The 22,773-nt window shown below is 44.3% G+C and overlaps 1 protein-coding gene across 11 annotated transcripts in view; it reads right to left on the bottom strand.

Annotated features, from left to right (window-relative positions):
- Positions 1-330: 330 nt before the first annotated feature.
- The window catches only part of RUFY3 (RUN and FYVE domain containing 3), a 57,753-nt gene continuing 35,310 nt past the window's right edge, over positions 331-22,773 (bottom strand). For 6 of the 11 annotated variants that reach the window (XR_012995273.1, XR_012995276.1, XR_012995272.1 and 3 more), the window contains 15 exons: positions 22,135-22,258; positions 21,403-21,464; positions 20,245-20,310; positions 20,068-20,137; positions 18,086-18,178; positions 17,252-17,332; positions 16,453-16,620; positions 15,604-15,701; positions 11,968-12,087; positions 8,903-9,005; positions 7,044-7,123; positions 5,667-5,694; positions 4,606-4,680; positions 3,841-4,207; positions 2,819-2,895 (listed from right to left, as the gene is read on the bottom strand). Coding sequence is in view for 4 of the 11 variants with exons in the window: in XM_076337447.1 (XP_076193562.1) it covers positions 2,752-2,895; positions 4,606-4,680; positions 5,667-5,694; positions 7,044-7,123; positions 8,903-9,005; positions 11,968-12,087; positions 15,604-15,701; positions 16,453-16,620; positions 17,252-17,332; positions 18,086-18,178; positions 20,068-20,137; positions 20,245-20,310; positions 21,403-21,464; positions 22,135-22,258 (1,312 nt within the window). In the remaining 7 variants the exon portion in view is untranslated. Of the gene's footprint in view, positions 2,896-3,840; positions 4,208-4,605; positions 4,681-5,666; positions 5,695-7,043; positions 7,124-8,902; positions 9,006-11,967; positions 12,088-12,272; positions 14,488-15,603; positions 15,702-16,452; positions 16,621-17,251; positions 17,333-18,085; positions 18,179-20,067; positions 20,138-20,244; positions 20,311-21,402; positions 21,465-22,134; positions 22,259-22,773 lie in introns of those variants that run through there. The other 5 variants (XM_076337447.1, XM_076337450.1, XM_076337448.1 and 2 more) reach the window with 3 other exon arrangements.

Below are 22,773 nucleotides of genomic sequence, written 5' to 3'. Positions count from 1 at the left end.
GTGGAAAGATTGTCTGTTGCAAAAGCAGAAGCAGCTGTACTGGAGGCATGGCAAATGCTGCAGGATGGAGCAGTTCTAGTCTCCAGCTGCATAATGGTGTACAAAGCATTAATAAAACACCAGTATTTGCAATTGACAAAACCAGAGCGATTTAAGATCCTCATACACAGAAGTCAGCCGGCACACTGCGTGGTACAGCCAAAACCTCATCCCTCCTGCCACGCTTCTCTCAAGCTGCGTAAGCACCTGTCATCCGTTACCGGTTTTAAAATACTTTCCTAGGCGTAGCCAAAGCAGAATGGGATGGAAAAGACCACTCAGGACGCGGGATAGAGATGATCAAGATTTTATTATTGTGTGGAACAAAAAGAACATCAGAAAAACTGCCCTCCGCTCCCCCCAGTCCAAACGTCCAGGTGTCGACCCACACCCTGGCATTACAAGCAGTACCTGAGCAAACGTGCCTTGAACAGTTGCAGCATCACGAAGCGCGACATCCCCTACTTACAGGCAGAGACAGTCACTGGGGTCTGAAACACCAGGAAAGAGGCAAGTGCCGACACAGACAGCTGGCAGCGAGCACAGTCGCGCTCTGACCTTTCTAAATGCCAGTTTCCATTACAGCCGACAGCTGTATTCTGAAGGGTGTTCTGCTGCCTCCCTGCTCGTTCATAAGAGATCTCGTGTCACTTCAGAGGACCTGCTCAAGAGCTGTCCTGCTTTTCACATGAACAACAGTCACAGCCTTTGCTTCGAGCAAGCAGAGTGGCAGCCGCTCCTGCCAGGACGGCCGAAAGCTGGGTACAGGTCACAAATAAGCTGTTGCTTTCGGAGCTGCAAAATGCTGGACATACCAGCATTAAAATTATTTACAGTAAGTGCCCGGTTTCCAGTTTAATCCTCTAACGTGGAAATTGCTCGGGTCTCATTTTCTCCTTGGGGGATGAGTCACACTGGGTTCGGATGCAGGAATTTGGAATCTCATAAATGTGTACGGTATGTACACAAAACCACTAACGCTAAAGTCAGTATCATCTTCTCCATTCACCTCTGGTGTCTCACCCCTGCAAAGCAGTGTGCCCACACTTGAATTCTAGGCTTTTCCAATTTCAACGCTGTTTACAACTACTTAAACCTACTTCAAGGGACAGCAGCAAGGAAACGTATCTGGTGACTACCATGAGGGGGGCAAAAAAGAGCAGAAAAAGAAAAACTGTTTAAAGTTGCGCCCCTGTGAAGCGCTATGGCTCTGAAGGGCACTAAGAGGAGTTGGAGAGCTTGGGTGGCTGAACACGCCGAGGCGTAGAGGGAACTAAAAGAGTAATTCCTGGTACGAACTAGCACCAACCACGTAAATAACCTCAGCTCTGACAGGCTTTTTTAATGCGGTTCCAGCTAGTCTAACGAATAGGAAATCCCCTCTGAGGAATTAAACCACTAACCCCTAATAAAATTTGTACAAAACCAAATGCGTTTGTCACATATAAATACATCAGTTTTCTGTGGACTACAAAACATTCTGTGGTCTTAAAGACTGAAGTAGGCTACCAATATAAACCAGACCTAACACGACTGTGACATGCTATGTGCTTCATGAGGAAGCCACCACCACCGCTTTTTGAAGTAACACAAAATTCCTTGAGGTAACGGCAACTAAGAATGATGTAGCACGAACTGTGAAACCTCTTTAAACTGTGTTTCAAATTAGAATTTCTAGTAGGTGAAAAGCATTCCCACTTCATCTCACCTTCATTTTGACCTAACAAAAGTAGAAAAGTGAAATGCCAGGTTTATTACAATGATTTTTTCATGTGCACAAGGGGGAGAGGTGGATCGAAGTGGCCCTAAACCTTCTGTGTCCGATGAGGATTTGGTATCTAAATAGTGGGGAATCCAATTCTTCCAGTTGCCACACCAAGACAGGAAGCACAGTTACACCCTTAGCTTTCACCACCATTTTGTAGTCACAAAGTCACAGTGAGGGTCTTTGAGAGGAAGGTCAGAGATGCCTTAAGGCACTTCCATGCCAGATCAGTGCAGGTTGTCAGTTCTCGCATCGTGCGCGCCTCAAAACCGCCTACACCCCCTAAAATACAGAAGGACAACTTTCACAGCTTTGTTTGATTTTTTGATACTGATTTGCATAGCAAGCCCATGGCCAGAGGGCTGAGCCAAAGAAATGAAGCTAAAAAGTGTTTATTGGTGTCTTACCTGGCCGCCTTACACCTGGCACTGATGTAGCACGGTTGAGCCAGATTGTCAAAGGCAACCGGGAAAGGGGAAATGGTATTTCAAGTGCAGCCAGACACGAGGATAAAAATGCTCCCGTTCTGCTTTCAGCGAGCCTTTGCTTAGCAGCAGCACGCTTTCACGCCACACGCTCGAGGACGAGACTGTTCCCGACTCACACACGCAGACACACGCGCACACACACAGAGCTCTATTTTGGGCAAGGGCTCTCTGTTCTCACTGCGCCCTGAGGCTGCTTGGGCACACCTTGGGGATAACTACGGGACATTCCCAAAGCAGTTCTCCCCAGCACAAGCTCAGGTCTGAGAGCAGGCAGATTTTTGTACAGGGAAGGCTCAGACTGTTGTTTTAGTCACAAGAGACTGTAAACATCATGAAGCTGCTTCCCCTTCGACCTCCAAAGAACACAGGCAAACGTCTTCTCTTCACATTCCCCCTGAACAACTCCAGAAACCATCAGCTACAACCATTTTTTGGTCACCTCTCTCTGCAACCCGTCCCCTACAAGGGACTGGTCGAATACTGCTGGATGAGCTGCTTGTGACAGGGATTGCAGACGCGCTCGGGGTTAATGCTAGATGGGAGGGGCAGCTCATTCGCTGAACAGGCTTCACAGAAGATGCCACCACAGTTCTTGCAGATGTTCTGGAATGCAGGAAGAGGACAGAAAAATTAAGGAGATGCTCACGACACAAGCAACACAAAGAAACTTAGGTTTTCTCTCATTATCATTCCGTCAGCCCAAATCCTCCACTGGGCTAGAGAAAGATGCTCCAAAACTCCACTCTTGTCCCCTCTGGAGACCAGAAGTTTGCTCCTGTGCTCAGGACCAGTTTATAGCAAAGCTCCTTAGGTCAAATGAGAGTAGGTGAAGGCTTGTAGTGAAGCAGGTAAGAGTTACCAATAATGAACCATTCATGTTTTAACTGACTCAGTCTACTAGAGCATTTTGTCCCAAGAGGTGCACATGTATATTTTATAGCCATATAAATACACTGGAACAACAAGCCCTGCCTGAAATAAGTATTTAAATATGCACATGCATTTGGAAATGCATCAAAGTCAGACATAAAGCTGTGGCATTTGCTTTGCTTTGAACTCATGTGTTTTCTCAAGATAAACACAGGGGAATGGGAAAGACTAGCAATCCTACAGAGAGCTCCCACGTGTGTAACAGGAGAGGTTCACTGGGTGATTGGGGGGGGGGGGGGGCAATCGGGCCCCTCCTCACTGCCTGTTCTAAGCATCATGGTACTGCAGCGTCGGGGAGGAGAGGGCTGGCTTCTGACCACGTCGAGGAACGCCGTCTTCACAGGCGCTGCGGAGCAGGCGGGCTCGGGAGCAGCTGTTTACTCCAGCAAAAATCACTAATTGCCAGACCTGTCTCTGTGCCAGGCAGAACTGCAAACACAGCTGCAGCTGGGAGCTCCTGCCCGGAAGAGCAGCAACTCATCGCCGGTCACTTGGCCGGACGCGGCTTCTCTGGGTGAGCCTAAAAGCTTCCTGGCCAAATAACCTCGCTGTGCTCCCCAGCCCCGCCCGAAAACTTCCCAAGACCTATTTGGAACCGAGCTACTGGTTCATCTTTACCTGGGTGCAGAGTTCAGAGCCCTGCATGCCTTGTGCCGGAGAGCCGGCCTCCCCGGCACTGCCTGACAGGACTCCTCCCTGCTGCCATCTGTCCACGGCTCCACAACAGCCTTTTGGTTCAGGTCTTGGCAGATCAGCTAGTGGAAAAGACAACCCAGCGCCGCCTTCCAAGCTCCCCCCTGAAGTACTTGCACCAGTGTGACCAGGACGCCTGCTGCACCAACAGCAGTTTTATCAGCGCCTTGACTTGTTTCCTTGCAAACTGCTCCTGCTCCTCAGCATCAGTGGAAGTAAGTATCTGGATGAAGGCAGCACTCCCACTGAACGCCCTTTTCGGTAACTCTCTTGTAATCCCTCTAGATTCAGACTGGAAAGCAGTGAGGAAAGGAAGAGGGGCTTAGCCACGAAAAAGAATAAAAATAAGAGAAAAAGGCAAGGTGGCCTAAGCGGAGAAATAACAGACAAGTGTTAACACCTCCTATTCACTTCTGACTGATCCCAGAAAAAAACCCCAACCACTTAGCTAAAAAGGGAAGAAGCTGCTAAGGGGAAGGAAAAACAAACCACTGGACACAGAGCAGAGAGGGGAACCTCAAGCGACCACTGTTTAACAAGTTTACTTTAAGGGTAAAGCGGACTTCAGAAAAGGGCTCATTTCTTTGTCCCAAGTCACCAGTAGGAAGTCTGTGCTATTCGAAAATGAAAATCGGAGGAAACGCACATTCGCCAGATGACGGAGATGACAATACAAGTCCTTGGAGTTACCTTTTTTTTGCTTCGGCTGCTTTCTTCCTGGCAGAGCTGGCAGATCTCGGCATTTCCAGGTCCCGACAGCTGTTCCTAAACCCCAAGTGAAAACCAAGACATTCTGCTTTACACGCTTCTTCACGTGGCACCTGTATTAGAGCTCCACGGCTGATCCGCACCTTACAAGGTGCGGAGGAAGATTTCACATGCTTGTGCTTTTAACCCCTCTCTATTGACAGCACACCGTGCAGCCACACAGGACCACCGTGCATTTGCAGGATGATCTACAGTTGCACTGGCTACACCACAGGGCAGACGGGGAAGCGCAGCACAGCTGCGTGAACCGAGGACCACGCAGCTCGATTTTCAGGCTGAGATCAAAGCTGCTGGCCCAGCAACGAGGTGGGAACTAAACACCTTTTTCACCATGAAAAAGAGCTGACGGATGCAGAAATTCCCCATAGACAGGACACAACACAAGTGTTGCAGCATCCCTTTGATAGTTAGGGGTCTAGCCGTGCTTTGCCAGGCACCCGGGGGAGAAAGAATGGATTCTGGTCAATTTGACATACATGGAAAAAAAATAAAAAACAAACAAACCGACTGTCGTGGTTTGTCGTGTTTTGGTCGACCAAAACACCCCTTCCCTCTAGCCTACAGAGCAACTGGCAAAACCCTAGCCCAGACCAAGGAGGTTGAACACCGCCATTTTCACAAACACTAAATTGTATTATGCTTTCGCTGGTCATTTTCGACACACCAACCCAGGAAAGGCATGGGGCAAAGGAATAATAAAAGGGGTTAATATTAGTTTAAAAAACTACACGGTTGTGCTGAAGAGGCAAAATGAACTCACGGAGGCGCAGCACCGCCAACTAAAAGCCTTTCTAATGAGATAAGCAGCACTTTTCTGCTAGGGAACGATTGCTGTTACGGACTCTACAGACAAATCCTCACCAAGGCAAAACCTGAAGGACAAACTTCAGGGTATTCGGGCAGGGAAGATGCTGCAGCGACCCAGGAGCTCCCTCAGTACCCTTGCCCTTCAGTATTTCAACGCAAGAAAAAGAATCACCAACCTGCTCTTCCTGTGTGCCGCTCGGTAACCTACAAGAGAAGAACATCGTCACTTGGAGCTGGCACTTCAGTCACTGCTACATTTAAGAAAAACATCTGGACATCAGAGAAATCCCTCATCCTGTTTTTAAAATCCTAGCCATACAGATTTTTGGTTTTGTTTCTTCAAAACCACGCTGCCAAGTTTGCTGGCGTGAGAGATGAGGCGTTCATAAGCTTCGTCAAACAGCGAAGCGAAGAGGCAGTATGTGACTGGTGCTGTTTAGACATGCAGCACTCCCAGCTAAATGGGAAGAGCAGGAGAAAAACTTGCAAGACACCTTCAGAAGAGCAGAAGAAAGGGAGCATGAACACAGAAAAGACTGCTTATATGGTACAAACACAGTTTAAAACTAGCTTTAAACATATTACTGCAAAACGTTTGATCCCCTACAACGTCTGTGAGCAGGCAGCGATGATGTGTTTTGAGGCCTTCCAGATAAATCGGCAGCCTGACGCTCACACTGCTTAAACACTCAAGGTGAAACGGGGGTAAAAAGCATCTAAGGCCTGGAAGGTTTTTAATATCTGGTAAAGCAGATGTGAATTGAGCTTATGCTATTTTTAAGACAATACTTTTCTGATTAACTTTATATTGGCATTCAGCGCACTGTGTCAGAGCACTGTGTTTTTTCACTGACATTCAGAGTACTTCAAATAGGCTGTTACCATCTCCGAGCAAAGTCCTTGTTACAGAGCTGTTCCCTGTGGCTTCTGAAACATCTTTTCACATTTAAAACCAAATCTGAAACTTAACTTTCAAATACTAAATGAATCCTACAACAAGAATCCTCCTCTGTAATATTCAGTTTAGAAACATACTACCTGAACGACATTTTTATACAACCAACTCCTTGAAATATTACTTCAAGTTTTCTTTCTCCAACAGCTTCTGTTCTTGTCCAGAAGCCACTGGTTATTAGCTCCAAATGCCATCGATCCACCAACCCTTCTCCTTTCCCTCACCAACAAAGATACCTTCTGTGGACTCGAGTACCAAAGGTCCAGGTCTCTGCAGCATTTGGCTTACGAAGGTTCATTAAGTAAGAAAAATTAGTAAACAGCAGATTTATATAGAAACTAATTCAAAGGTAAATGGGAGAGAGACAGAGCTTTTCAGATCCAGAAATGCTGATGGCAAGCAGTAGAACCTCCTTCTTCCCTTTGAGAGCTATGAAGAAGCAGCAGGGAGACCTCAACAAAGGGCGTAAGGTTGAAAAATCTTCCTTAGAAAGGGAAGTTGCACTATCCCAAACCTCCCATCAGCAAAGAAATCAGAGACGGGGAAGCAGGACTTAGAATAAGGAGAAGGCAAAAACGAGATTTCTTTTCTTCCATACTTGTGTGGCAGGACACTGTTCTCCTCTCTTAGTGGCTGTTTCACTTTAGCGTTTTCTTCCTGGATTTGGAGCTTCCCGTCCTGCCAAAAAGAAACATTTACCCATCAGCTGAACGATATGAAGACTCCAGCTTCACCCCTGCCACACTGCAAAGGGAGACTTTACGTTGCTCTGTCGGGAATACTGATCTGCCCCTTCTTGGCACAGAGGTGTATTTGGACACGTGAAAGCATACAAACACCGATCCACCCTAGGAGCAGCTCTACACGCTTTCCTTTCGCCGTAAACAAAAAGTTGACTTCCCATTTTAGAGATGGACTCTTAAACGTGTCCAATGACCTCCTTTTACTAGAAGGTATGAGAAGCTTCACAGTCACCATTTCTTATTTTAACAGCAGAGGCTGAAAAGGTAGAGGGGCCAAATAGGCTTTTTAAAGACTCATCAGCGAGACAAATCCTCCCCTCTTCCCCAGCTAAGACCTGGGTCACAGCCCGAGCCCTGTCTCTATGGAACGCCACACTGAAACACGACTGTCAAAAACCAGCCGCCGGCCTGCATGCCGAGTGCTGGCAGAACCACCCACGTGTGCATTGCTCTCAAGTTGTGACTACAATCTCAGCGGAGCTCTTCAATTTCTGCAAACGCAAACTTCCACCGGATCAAGCACCACCTACCAGTTTTGTGGCAAAAAGAGAAGTCCATTCTGAAATTGCTTTTTGGCACGTTGGCCCACTCGTGCTACAGCGCTCGCCTACTGAGTAAAGGAGGATAGCCCCCCGCAGTAACCTGGTCTCAAACCCAGTGACTGGCTGACAGCTAAGCAGCACAGAAAAGCAGCTGTTCTGCCTTCCAGAGAGCTAACCAACTTTGCTTTAAAGATCAGACTACCCAGTTTTGGGTTTGGGGGTTTCTTGTTTTCATTTTTACTGGCCAACTGCATGGCACTTAGTTCCCGATTCCTTCTACTGAATTATAGCTGTTCTGCTACAGCAAACATGACTTTTTGATAAATGACTCATGACGCGTAAATAACTTCACTGAAATCGTGTGTAATATTGGTTAAAACAAGGAAAAAATGAACCGTTCAAGCAGCCCGGGGAGCCCAGTGAAGGCAACTCTCAAGTGCGGCAGCACACACGAGAGTTGCAACCTCTATTACTTTACAGTTCTCATAGTTACAAGTTTTGTTCTCCAAAATAACCCTTTTACTGCCAGTTCCCAGCAAAAGAGCCTGTTTCGTTTTACAGAAAAAGCTGTGGAGCAGGTTTTCACTTTCAAAGGCAAATGTACTGCTAAAAAGGGAGTTTCACTCGGGGACTATGAGTTTTACTCTCGAGATGAACACTGCGCTTTGCTTTAAAAACCACTGACTTTGCTAATGCACAGCACTAAAAGAACACTGAAAGTGATTTCTGATGCCCTCAAGAGGTAATTTTGTCTTCCAAGTTTTACTATTTACCTCTTTCGGGAGAATTTCCCTTATTGCGATGCAAAAAATAAAAACGAGCAAGTTGGCTTTTCAGAAGATGTAACGTGCACATCATCTCTCCTGCTGTATTACACTTGGTTTTATTAAACTAGTGAAGGAAACCCACAATCACTGCCCAAGATTTCGTCAGGTACCCACCTTGGAAGAGGAAACCAGCGTTCTGCAATGAAGTGTAATGCTTGCAATATTTTTGTGAGGCTCAACTCAATAAACCACCTATTTAGCGTGTGTAAAAAAACGTTCCAAAGCTCATTTTGTTGTGGCACATTAACAATACATATTTATTGCCTAATAAAGCTCAGGAAAAGCAAACGAGCAAAATGCAACTGTACTTCAAATACAAGCCAAGAAGAATAAAAGCCATGTTACCTGTCTTAGCCAATTCTTTGCGCCTTTTTTGTTTTCTTGGCTGCGTTGGTGACTGTGTGACCATCTGTCTCTTTCCCGCTTCAGTTCTAGTTCAAGGTGGCTCCTAAAATATCGAGGTGGAATCGTGAATAAAGGCTATGGTTTTGCAACACTCGACATTGAGAGCTAATGAACTATTTAACCCTCTCTTTACACTAAAGCAACTGAACCCCAACTCAAGAGCTGAAAACTGCCTCTTTGAATAAAGAGTTGTCTCGCAGTGCATTAAGCCATAGTATGTCAGGATGGAAAATCTCTAAGTTCTTCATCTAATTCTAGCACAATTTTGCAGGAAATAAACCTGTTGACTACATCTGCGAGTCCTTAAAAAAATTACTTAGTTATCCATCTATTACAGAACTGTTGATCAGTGCCCTGTTCAAAGACATTCTTCAGCACGTCAACTGCTACAGGACAGGCTCTGAAACCAAAGCCAACATCCGTGACCATTTCTCAAAGCCATCCACACAGGACGGATGGACTGTTCCTCCCCGAGAGCTGCGGCAATTGTTCTGACGCCTCGCCTAAAGCGGGGCTTGGTCCTCGCGGAGCAGCTGAGGGCTCCTCACCGGGTGTACTCTGCAGCCCGCTCTGCTACTAGAAGTCGGCTGAGCAACAGGATACGAGCCCGTCAGTACGTGGGCTTGAATAGGAGAGGCAAGCCCAGTGGGCTGAGAACAGGATGCATATGCTGTTTGACGGACCGCGATCCACTGCCTGGTCTAGCCTAACCTGTAACGAAGGGATGGCACGTGCTCCCTCAAGACTGCTAAACAGTCGGGCCGCTGATCTGCGCTGGTACTGCAGCCGAGGCTTTTGTGTCAGTCCCATGCTGCGGTGCATCGAGCCGCAGGGAACAAAGACGTGGCTGAGGGCAGCACATTCATATTCGGGAGGACAAGTGATCAGCAGGTCAAGGACAGATGAACAAGCACATCTGAGGTCCCTGACACAGCCTGAAGCAGGCTCAAGAAAAGCATGACTCTAAACCTAACTGTGGATCGCAGAGCCTTTACTTGGGCCACCAGAAAGCTCAATGCCTCCACGACTGCAGCCTGCCTGCGCGCAACAGCAACAAAGCTCTTGGAGCACAGGGACCACCAGGGACTGAAGCAGCAGAAACCCAGTTTTCTGAAATCCTTACAAGTAAAATACGGTAGCTGCCGTAGGGAACGACCCCTGCACCAAAATCAAAGCCTAGAAACTGAGTATCTGCTGGTAAAAGTAGTGGCAAGACTTGTACTATAAAACATTCAGAATCCTCATTGCTATTAAAACCACCATTATCCGTTAGTACCCTCGTTAGCCTCCATACCGCTCCAACAGTTTTTTAAGTAACTCGTTACGACTACAGCCTCATTAATGACATAGCCTAACTGAAGTGAGTAAAGCTGGTGGAGACTTAGATCCAGAAATGAATCCTCGCCAATGCTGGCATTTAAAAACAAACCAACTGAGGAAATTCTGGTTTATAACTTGATTTAAAAACGCCACCACCACAAACACAAAAAGCCCCATTTCCTCTTAAAGGAATGTAATTCAAGCAAGACTACCCACCATCCGCTGCAGCACCCTCCAATAACTCACTGCTTTAGAAACTCAGTTAAATAAAGCAGTACAGCCTCCCGGTAAAGGAGGCTCAATCATTTTCATACTGTCATCTTGATTTCGCTTGAGCGAGGAAGGAATCAGAAGAAGTCCAACTGATGCAAAAAAAGACCAATTTGCAAATGTCCTCCCCAGATAGCTACACTAAGCTAAACTGACTCAGTCTAAGGTGCGTATGCAGAGAAAATGCATTCCCCGTTTACGCCCAAGAACACTGCTAAGCTCACCCACACACACCCAGGACCTCGTACGAATTTCCGATAGAAGCCATTTGCTGGCTTTGTGGGTACCCTCTGTAACTTTTTTAAAAAGGAAACACAAAGCTGTGCCAGGAGGGAAGGAGGGGACAAAAAAAAAAAAAAAAAAAAAAATGCATCCAGCAAAGCTTCCCCACAATTCATTCCAGTGACCTTGCAACAACCAGAAGATGCGTCATGGCTGCAGAAGGAGAGACGCTCTTCTATTTTAAGGTAAGAGCATTTCTCTGTTCTCCTCACACTGGTAAACTGATGACACTGCAGGGGAAAATACGATAGCTCTCGCCAAGTTCTCTACATTTGGCTTCCAGCTTTCTGGTTGCCTCCCAGCAAAACTGAGACCAGTTTCAACCGGAAAAAAAAAGATAAAATCACGGCACTGTTTGTCAGACTGACAACCTGGATCACCTCCCTTGCTCCAAACTCTTCAGTGTTAGCTCTAGGCCAAGACGTAGCTGCTACATCCCTGCTGATGAGCAGCAAATTGTTTGCTTTTAGCGTTAACTTTAGATTCCAAATTATGCTATTACAGCGGAAAGTCTGATGCAGCGCTAGACTTTGGAAAGGTCTACGTTGCCGTCAGAGACCTGACCGCGCTTTGAAGCGCACATCTGGCTAACTCTCATTCCCTAGAGCAGGCTAACCTGCAACGCGACCTCAGTGCAGACTGAGGATCTACCGAGCGTCCCAAACAGGTTTTGCAGCTTGTGGTGATCTCTGTCCTGCATCTCTAGCGCTGTAGGTTTTTGAAAGCGATGGTTATCGGCAGATGCCCAACAAATCTAACCGCAGTGCAGAAAGCCCCCATGGACATTTCCGTGTTCAGAAAAATATCCTGACATTTCATTTCCACCCAAGAGATGTTCTACAACCTGCTTCTGATATTCCACTGCCACATAAGCTTTGTGCTTTTGCTGGTGGTTTCTGCTGACCATGTAGTTCTTTTGCATTTTCTTCCAATCCGATTTCTCAAGTTGTAACTTTGAAGACACATGTTAAGAGATTTGCCATTTCGCAAAGGATTTCACTCGCCTGGCATCTAAAATGCCACTTGCCTCTCTCCGCCTCCAACCCCTACTTCCCTTTGCAATCGCCCTGCCTGCTTTCTACTAGACACAGTAAGAACAGCCCGGAAAGTAGATTAGAAAAGGATCTCTTCACCGCTGCCTGGAGAGCTCTTCCACTTCTAGCTGGAGGCTGTTGATTTTGTCCCCAAACTCCTGCTTGAAGAGACGGTTGTCCTGCTGGGCCAACTGACGGTCCTTCTCTGCCTGTCGCAATCTGGATTTGAGCCACATGAACTTGTGATAAAAAACAAAAGCCATGGTGGGGAGGAAGACCGAGTTTGACCAACAAATAAAAAACCCAGTGAAAAGGTAAAGCTAAAAAAAGGAATGGTAAAAACAATGGAAAGGAGGAAAATATTTTAAAGAAAAGCAAAATGTAGGTGAACCAGGCAGAAGCTCTGATTTTCAATAGTTTTTATTCTATTACTACAGTTTACAGCCATTAGATGAAAAACATAAAACATCACTTTTATCCAGATTCAAAGCAAACCTCAAGTACACAGAATTTTAAGTCAAATTTGATTTTAATGTACGTTACATTTGAGCTTTACACATGTAACTGGAACTTGCAACACAGGTTAGCTACTGTATTGAGAATTAGTGCATTTTCCTGGTCTCTTCCATGGATCGACACACTGGCTCAAGAGCCCAGGCATTAGCACACCAAAGCATTTCCACTTCGGGCCTGACATCAGAAATGGCCAGATCCTTAACTCTCTCTTATGTTAGCGTTACTGCGACAGCAAACAAAACCAGCCCAATCCCCTATTTCTACAGAAGTAGTCTGGGGAGGGGCAGGGGAGTTGACTGTTCTAACTAGCTATTTGGATACCTTGACGAAAGCTTCCACCTTTTTATTATTTTTTTTTCTCCAGGTAGTTAAAATGAGTTTCTAGTAAAAGGTTACTGCAGGTTAAGTTTATACTTTCAAGCATGCGACTTGGGCATCGCGTAGAGATCTAAAACGTGTCTCCAAGTCTGCTTGTGTGCGGGAGTCCATTGAACAAGCTAAGCAGCGGTACACGCTTGCGTACAGGAGGACTAGGCTGAGCCTCACACATTTTTAAACGTACCTAGTGAGAATCAATAGGTGTTCTTTCCCCAGTTGCGTTTCAGTCACATTTGCCACCCGCTGCCCCAAGGAGCACTGTCCCACAGGACAAAGGGAGAACTGGCACCAAAGAATTTTTACAGGCATCTCACCAGAGCAAAAATACCCTTATTCAACACAGAAAACCCCCAAATGTGATCTTCTTGAAAGAAAAAAAAAAATCTCTAGGAGCACTTATAACCTAAGGCCCGTGACAGGCCAGCACAGTGACCTTCTGCAGCCACAGGGAAGAGGATATTAGTTTATAATAGTCCAAGCTACAGTTACTTAAAGTTTTGCACTGGAGTGTTAAATTGGCAATTATTTTTCCTATTGAGAGCTGTTTCCAAGCTTTAGCTGTTCTTTCATTAGCAAATTCCATTTGTATTGAGCAACAGAAACTCAGAAGCAAATGAAAGAAGTGTAATAGTAAAAGGCAACTCTTCCTTTTAAACCACTAACTACTCAGACAAGGAATGGTCAAGTACCAAATTACCATTTCCACTCCCCACCACTGCACATTTTGTTCCTTTCTTCAATTTTGTTTTTGTTTCTTTTAAACACTAGAGTATAAAGATCAGATTATTTTTTGTACAACGTGTAACTTCCCTTTCTAGGAAGAGGAGAGACCTTCCAAAACACCTCTCCTCAGCTTCCTTTGGTCGGGAAGAACCGCAATGTATGTCTAGAGGAATTCATGGCAGAGGTAGAAGGCAATGCAAAGATAAGGAGGTTTCCACTGAACTTACCACTCTATCGTGTTACTCTAAGACACCTAGCTACTAATTCTGGACACATGAAGTTTAAAGGAATAAGGATAAGTCGTAAGTCCCGCCCCCCTCCCACCAAGTCACTAAGGCAAAATCGTTGCAAGCAGTCTCGGTTACAAGAGGGCTGGTCTTCACGGTGATGAGCTATCGAGTTGCGCCCGTTTGTCTTGGACTTGGGGCTGAACCCACAGAACAGAAGTGAATGGGTAACAGCTTGGGGTACGCACACAACTACTTTCAACAACTTCCAGGGATGCATTTTTTCGTCTACTTCACAAAAAGGGTAACACAGAAAACTAGTTGACTTTCCAGAGCTGGCCAATCTGATATCGGCTTGACCAACGCACCTAGCATCCATAAATGTCGAAGACTTGTGCTGCTGTATACGGTATGCATCACCGGGATGTACAGAGCCACATATCTCCCATTCCTTATGCTTTTCTGGTGTGTTTATTGGCCAACTCATTGGTACTTTAACACAGTTTAAATGGCAAAGTTAGGGATTTTTATACCCGACTCTAAATCTCTTAAGAAAAACTCACTGATTTTAAAAATTCAGCAAATTCCAAATCAACTTTAGGTGACAATTAACATTTTAACAGTTGCTTTTAGCAATTCTCAAGTTCTCTCCTCATAAATGAGTTCTGATGTCAGAGCTGTGAGGTGACCAGACAAAAATGTCTAATGATGCTTCTGGATCAGTTTGTTTGCTGCACTACTTAAGGTTTTTGCCTGTTTCACCAAATCCTTTTCACTGCGTAAGTAAGTCAGAATGAGGAGGATGAGAAAATGGAAAAACAAAAACAGCAAATCAAAAGAAAAGAGCAGAAAAAGAGCAAATCAATTAGCTGAGTAGATATCATAAAACGTTTTAAAATACAAATTTTCTACAAACAAAATTACCTGTTGTATAAAGAACCATTCACAATATAAACCCTAAAATGAGAGGGTTAATTTAGTGCAAGGCCCTACTCATTAAATAAGTCCCAGATGAGACATGTTGCTGAGAGCTATGCTTTCCCCTGATTTTCTTGGCGCTAGCACGACAGTCAAGGCAATTCGCAGAGACTCAAGTTCCGAACCTTTGGCCAAACCACCGCAAGGCCCGGCTTCGAGAACAAGACAAAGGGGAAAAAGGAGCACTGCTCCTTCTCAAATCAATCTGACTTCGATGCTGAGGCTGTCCTAATTTCGCGAGAGTTAGTAACACGAGAGCATCACGGCCGTTAGGATGGAACTTGTCCCAGTCCAAATGGATATTATACCTATGGGCTATCTTTAACAACTTCCAGCGACGGCCAGGCTGCCCTCTCATCTTCCTCCATTTACTTTCACGTCAGGATTTTTTTCAAGCTCACCTCCCTCAGAAAGTACAAGAGTGTTCATAATGAGAATGGTTCAAATTTGGGGTACTTTTCTAAAAACAGTACCAGAGAAATCTGGAATAACCAAGCACCTGCAAGCCTGGCTTCTGCCGCACGCTTCTCCTTCCTGCTCCCACTGTAATACTGTCATTAACAGTCGAGCACTTCTCCAAGTTCATATTTACAATTTTTTGTCAGTGCTGTCAGAGATAGTAATTGACTTGTGATGACTGGATAGCATACAAAAGTGCAGCTGACGTAGATAAACAAAGCTGCTATGTTAATTACTGGTTTAGTAGTATATTCTTTCCTAATGGAAGCCCTCCTGAGCACGCAAAAGACTTCTCCTAACAGCATCTCACAAAATTATAGCTCTCCTCATGTAGCTCTGTTGAGCAGTGGCTAAGCAGAGCGCTCGGACTCTCGCCTGGTCCATTCAGGGTCAGCGGGACACTACCACTAGAATACACATCTGATTTCATAATCGTAAAAGTTTAATTTTTTACCTTTGTTCAAGCTGTTTGATGGTGGCAGCCATCTGATTTGTTTTTTCTTCCAAACGGCTGTTTAATTCACTCTTCTGTTTCACTCCCATGTCTGAACTCTGGAAAAGTAGCATCGTGGTTTTTTGTAAGTAGAAGTACAACCAAAATAAGCCACGATAAATCATGTGGCACATGAAACGAAAGGGGAAGAAACCACAGAGGCAGGAGAGGGTGCTCAAAAAGCAAACGCCAGGTCAATATTGCAGGGACAAACACCTTGCCATACAGGCGTAGGCTGCATGTGGACCCCACAAAAGGGCAATACCATAATCAATGAAGCTTCCTGTATAATACATATTATTAATGCAGCACATGCTAATATCATTCGACTGTTTTGCACAGAATAATTGGCTCAAGGAGAGCAGAAGCGACTCCTTCCTGTTCTAACGTTTATTTTAGGATTTCTTTCTGAGCATTTTGTGTTGCTCTTTGCCTTAAGAGTCTGCTTTTGTCATCACACAGCAATGTATGTAATTACACCATACACCTTCAAATACTAGATTGTGCTGGAACAGAAGCTACCATGGCTCAGTTTTTATAGCACAAAAACACAGAAGATGCTTTCCCCAGTCACAGACACACATTTCTGGATCATCATGAGTCTTTCTTCAGAAGAATATGCATTTTTCTTCGAACTCCACCACATTCAGTTGTTCAAGTACTGCAGTCTTCTTGCAGCAAGACAGAAGCCTGCTATACAGCCCTTAACCTTCCACACCTGGCACCTTTTAAACAGATGGGGGGGGGGGGAGAACAAGAGCTATCATTTTTATCTGGAATTCACTGCATTCGATTTAGTTATTTCCCTACCTGCAGCTTGAAAGACAGTTCATGCTTTAGGGCCCTGAGGTCATCCAGTTGCTGTCTGAGTGCCACCAGCGCATCTTGCTTCTCGCAAACATCTTTCTCCAGCATCTTCATGGCTAGCTCCATCTCCTGTCGCATCCCGATCTGCACCTCCAGCTCTTTCTCCACATCCTGGGACATACGGATCAGTCAGCATTACCAGCCAGCTTTCCTCACCATCCGTGAGATAACCACCCTTAACTGGCGCTCCTGCCAATGCAGTCACTGCCTAGAAGCATGCTGCATTGCCACAGCGTCACAGTTACAGATCTGACCCATCAAAGACAATTAAGGACAACAAATGCACATTTTCAGTCCAATATTAGAGCAAGGTAAACAGCATTACTAGCAAAGAGTCAGCAAGTACTATATAGGCCCATCTTTCTGATGGAGGGGACTAGTGAAAAGCTGGCAGACTTTTTATTTCCTAAAAACATTCTGCTCAGGCTTTTTCCTCCCCACCAGCTGAACACACTACATTGAGTAACGGTTCAGATAGTGGCAACATCCTTATCTGCAAGGGGGACATGTCAGACCTATAAATGCAAGTGCACTGCTCATTTTGAGAAACAGACCTCAAACCGATCAACAGAGCCACAAAAGTAACATCGCTTCTGACAAGACTGTCTCAGATCAGGCTGAAGCAGGCAGGCAAGAATGAAAAAAATCCCCCGGCCAAACATTTTCAAAAGTCGTTGTCTGACGCGGAGTTATTACATGAAAAAGCCATTTGTAGTGAGCTCCAAGCTCACACAGTCCTTACCAGCCGCAGCTGAGTCTCCTCCTTTAACTGTTTTCGTGCCTCAGTCAGTGCATGTCCATCAGCAGTTCTGTCTTTAGTGACCTAAGTTAATGAAGACACCCAATTAGCTTGTCATTAAATACTACTAACCCTCACATTTGCTGATCATTTGCTTTTCCCACCACTTCGAAAACAAATTCTGCATCTATCATAACTCAGAGCTCCATTCAGTTAACGCAGCACGCAGCTTCCATGTGCAATGACTATTTCCCGGGCTCCCCAAGGTGCTCAGCGCGCTTCAATGGATACGAATTAAATGCACAGACTGTCCATTTTCAGAACTTTCACAATATACTAAGTACGGTTACAAAACCTCAGAAAAAGACCTTATGGGTTTTAAAACTAAAAACAGGTTCTGCCATAGTTACTAGCACTTTCAATGAATCAACAAAAAAAGATTATAGAACCTGCCCCTTGATTTCCAAAAAGTGTAGCATTTCAGGCCAAAAAAGCACAACTCCTACTTCCGAATTTTTCTGCCACCCCCTCAGTAAATCGTCCTTCCTCCCGTCCCTTCTGACACCTCCGCCCAGCAAGCCAGGAACATGCTGCGTTAGCTCCCGGCTCTGCGCAAGCTCACAGCTTAATCAGCTACGGCCAGGCAGGATTTACTGTGGCTAGGGTCCATCTGCCACCCTCTGCAGAGGACCCACCTGGAGTCCCTCTGCTCTACTGCAGTTTTTGAGTGATACATAAGGAAATAAAGTCTCTTCCAAACACCGACTTCTCGGTTGAATTTGGGCTGGGACTGCCCAAAAAGGTTCAGTAATCATTCACGCACACGCACACACCAACCTTACGATTGGACTCTAAGATGTAAGAACTTTCTTCTTTAACCCGTTCCATCTCTTCTTGCAGTGTAATAATCCTGTTGTTTGCAACCGCAAGCTGTGAGAGAACAAAAGAGAACAACAATAACATGTCAAAAACATACTTGACCTTTTTTTTTTTCCTCTCTAGACACATTTTCTACACCTGCTAGACTCGGTGTAATGTGGTTAGCGCAACTCAACAGAAATCCTCACTCCATTCCCCTTGCCTTGCCAAAGATAACAAAAAGGAAAAATGTGAGCACATGGCAGCTAAGTTTTGTTGACTTCTACCAACTGAAATCTATTACCAGAGAAGAAATATTTGCGTGGGTTTGCTAAAGCTTCAGTAGTTTGGGTACACTGCTAGGTAGAGCATCTGAGATGTAAGATGCTCAAGCATTTGGGCAGGAGAAGCATGATGAGAACCTCATCAGAGGAGGAAGATTTGGCTGGAAACGGAGGATCAGTAGCACACACCACCCTTACGAGACGGGACGTCTGCCTCAGAGGAATTCCCAATGAAGACATCACCGCAGACTAACGGATTACTTTGAGTGTATGGTCAAAGGCCAAAATAACTTGAGAAAACTCCTTCTGGCTTTCTAAATCATAACTTACGTAAGCCTTGCACACAAGAAAAGCTCACTGATATTCCAAGAGATCAGCAATGTTATTAAGTGACAAACCCAAATAGAAATTACCCTGATAAAAGTGCGAGTCTTTGGTACAGCTCAAGCCAAGTACACAAATTGACGTGACGTGTGACGCAGTTCATTAACTACACCCTGCAAATAGCCCTGGTTTGCACAGCGTGTTCCAGTGTCACTTAAATTCTCACTTTGAACAGCATGCAGACTTCACTAAGATACAAGCAAGTAAATTACTAAAAATCAAAAAATACTGCAGTCAACACTGCAATTAATCTCACGGGTACCATGCTGAATGGGCACGGCACTCATACTCCGCAGGTTACAAATCAAAAGCCACTTATTATAGTAGCACTGAGAAAGGCAGCCTCTACTGCAGACCACCTTTTTAAAATAAAAAAAAAAAAAATTAACTGTAAAAAACATTTCTTACTCCTTAATTGCCAGAGTGGATACACTAATTTCCGTCGGTAAAGCTTCTTCTCATTTGGAATACATTCATTAGAGTAAATGTTCAATAACCAGACACACAGACCTCCTTTAATGAGGGTGAACAAGCAAAAAAGAATTTCTATTTCATATTTGTACTGCAAGAGCACTGAGACATCCTAGTCAAAATCATTCTGCTGAGCAAAGTGACATGCGGACAGAGATACTGTAAAACCGTTAGGATGGGACCTACCGTCACCCATTTCTCAGGGAACTGACCCCAAAAGATTTTATTACGTTTATGCCATTACTAATGAACTGCAAGACCAATATGAAAACACAGGTTACACCTATGACGCACGTACCAACCATTTTTCACGCTCAGATTGAACAATATGTTATCTATAATGATAATTTTCCTTTATTTCTTGCAAATTGTGGCAAGCTAGAGAAACAGTTATCGAAACATTTAAATTACTGTCTTTACACTGTAGTAAACTTCTGCACCTGTCAAAATAAACAGACATCTAAAAATTTGTCATGTCTGGACATCTCGTAACCTACATCAGCTGTATGGCATTCAAAACCACACTCACCGTACAATTTATTCTAAGGCATTTTCCAAAAATCAGAAAGCACTCAAAGACTTCAGAGGGATAAAGTGTATTCAGCAGCTTTTGCTTTTAACATAAACGTTCGGTTGTGTTTCCACCTCATGCTTAGTTAGTAGCAACAGCCAGTGTAATTCCTTGGCAGGTCAGTTATTCCAGTCCCATCGTTAAGCACTCCTCACTACATACACCAGAAATCTGAAAATAACTCCTCCCTTACCTTTTGAATGCCCGATTCCAAAAGGCCAAAACGTCGGGTGATTTTCTGTTACACTTACCTCTTCGGTCAGTTTAGTGTTGGATTTTTCTAAGGCATCCACCTTGGCCTGTAGGTTGTTTACTGTAGCACTGTTGAAGAGAAAAAAAAAAAACCTGCAGTAATTCCTTCTTTTTTAACAGTCATTTTTTCTGCTTTGTTATACTATATAATAAAGAATAAATAAATCATGTCTTACCTTAAATGTCTATTGAGTTCTTCTACATAGTTCTTCTGGTCCAAAATAGCAGTTATCTGACCATCTCTGGAGAAAAGAAATACCATTCGGCTCAGCCATTTGGATTCAAAGAACTAAGAGACACCGTTAAAGGTCTAAGAGGAAATGTGGCGATATAGCCTGCATATCCAGCGTACCAATACCCGAGGTCTCAATGAGTCTACGTGATGCATATGAAACAGCAAAGCCAAGTTGCAGCCTCTGCCTTTATAATCAGTCACTGTCCCCTGATTTCTCAGAAGCCACAACTACTACATTCACCTGGGTGACGTTCAGGCATTTTGTGACACACAAAGGAGAATGATTACAGCAGACAAGATTTCAAAGAGTACAGCAGTATTTCAAAGAGAAAAAAACTGCTTTTGCACTACATTTATATTGGACAAGAGCCATCTCGCCAAAATCCATTCAAGGAAAACTGTCAACAAACGCATGTTTTGCATGCACTTCCAGCAGGAAATCTTAACTAAAGAAAAGGATGTTCTAAAAATGAAACTGTAGATAAATGCAATCAAAACACCTGATCCTGAAGGGTAACTATTAAGTATATACCTGAATTCAAACTAGCAGAACTTCCTTAGAAGGAAGAAGTACTCTTGAAGAACCTCAGAAAACCGCAACACCTGATCCGTATGTCAGTGTGCCCACAACTGCTCCGAATGTTGCACAGCTCCGGTTGCGTATGCTGGCACAAGTACTTCAGGCTGTTATTGCAGTTACGATCTTTTCCAGTTGGAGAACTGTTTTTTTCTAAGGATGTTATGGTGCCAAAAATCAACTACTATCCTGCTAGCCATACAACCGGGGAAGGCTACTAAGCTGCTTACCGAAAAGGCTTTAAAGACTGGCAGACCTAACTCAGCAGAGTCACGCTTAAAGTATTTTCATCTTCAGTTGCCAGTTGAGGAAGAACAAACAGAATTTCTGGGAGACTTTCCTTTTCCCCTGCCCCCTCCCAATACTTCCATTATCTTATTTATATATTATGGCTTATCATAGAAAAGCAATTCAGTCTAAATAGCTTTTTAATTAAACATGTAACAGCTTGCAGGGCAACCCGGAATACTTGAATACAAGTTACCGAGAGATAAGAAGCAGGACAATCGTGCGTGTACCTACCCTTCACTGCCTTTTGTGCTGTTCCCATCTTTCAAATACATTGAGAAATCAATAACTCCAACCTAGAAAAGAAAAATTTGCATTTTACATGAAACACTTTTTCTAAGACTAAACACTGTCCGTAGCTGTGAAAGTTTAGAGTCATTCAGTTAGAACATCAGTACATGTTGTATTATAGCAAGGATTCATTATACCAGTAATCTATCCAAAATTAGTGAAAACATGGCGTATTTCAAGCAAAAATATAGGAGGATAAGCAGCACGCTGGCAAGCAAGCCTAAGGACATAAGGACAAATCATTACCATATCTGTACATACACTGCTTATGCAAGCTGGAACGTAAGTGCATACAGGCTCATTTTCTTTTGTCTAACAGCTACAATGATCTCATCACACAGCGTGAGTGAATTAACAGTTCCGTCCGCTTCTCCCCTCATTTTGGCTAAGTCCTTCCCCGTTTTCGCCTCCTTTTTCATTTACTACATTTCACTCCACAGTGACCTGCACGCAGACCATAGCAAAGCGTAACAGCAAAGAAGAAACCAAAATCCTGAGTGTCTGATCTTAGCGCCGCCAGCTAACCGAAGACCACAATCATAGTAACAAGTTTATATTAGTCTTCAATTACATATCGTAACAAACTTCTATCTCAATTGATTACAGTCCTCTACAAAGGAAAATTCTTCCAATTTAAGTGAGCAGAAAAAAAAACATTAACTGAATACCCAGTACCTGTGAGTCCAGGTCTTCTCCTTTCATGCAGAAGTTTGCATCGATGACATTCAAACCTACTAGGAGGCCAGCAATGATCGCACCTTCTTCTTCCATCATCAGTGCGTTGGGCTCATAAAATTCACTGCAGGATGTATGGCAAGGGAAGACAAGTGTTGCATCTTTAAAAGTCAACTAGCATGGGATCCCTGCTAGTTCATACGACAATATAATGCAAGCTCAGCCTTAACAAAAATCCAGGCAGTGGCCCATAGTCCACACAGAAACGTACTCCTATGTACTATCGATGTACTCCCGCTCTGACTGAACAAACCTCCCTTAGCACAGTATGTCTTTAGGTGAGGCAAAGACCCAGTAAGTAGGAGACCCGATCCCTCACTGTTGAAAGGTGATGGAAAGTAAGCACGATTCTTGAGTAATGGTACAGCACATTGCAGATTTAAGACTGGGGCTTAGTAATCAGAGTTCTTTAAGTAGCATACTTCTACTACACTATTACGTACTTTTATTAACACAAGCCACCGCCACATCTTCCAGTGGACAATACCAAGCTCTCCCTTCTAACCCCAAGTCGGCTATGGATTTACATGGACAGCCAACAAAAACATACTTGTTTGAGTAAAGAAACACCAACATATT

Source organism: Aptenodytes patagonicus, chromosome 4 (assembly GCF_965638725.1).
Source record: "Aptenodytes patagonicus chromosome 4, bAptPat1.pri.cur, whole genome shotgun sequence".
NCBI classification, from domain to species: domain Eukaryota; kingdom Metazoa; phylum Chordata; class Aves; order Sphenisciformes; family Spheniscidae; genus Aptenodytes; species Aptenodytes patagonicus.
The sequence above is the reverse complement of the archived record's forward strand: the minus strand, read 5'-3'. Positions and strand labels throughout refer to the sequence as shown.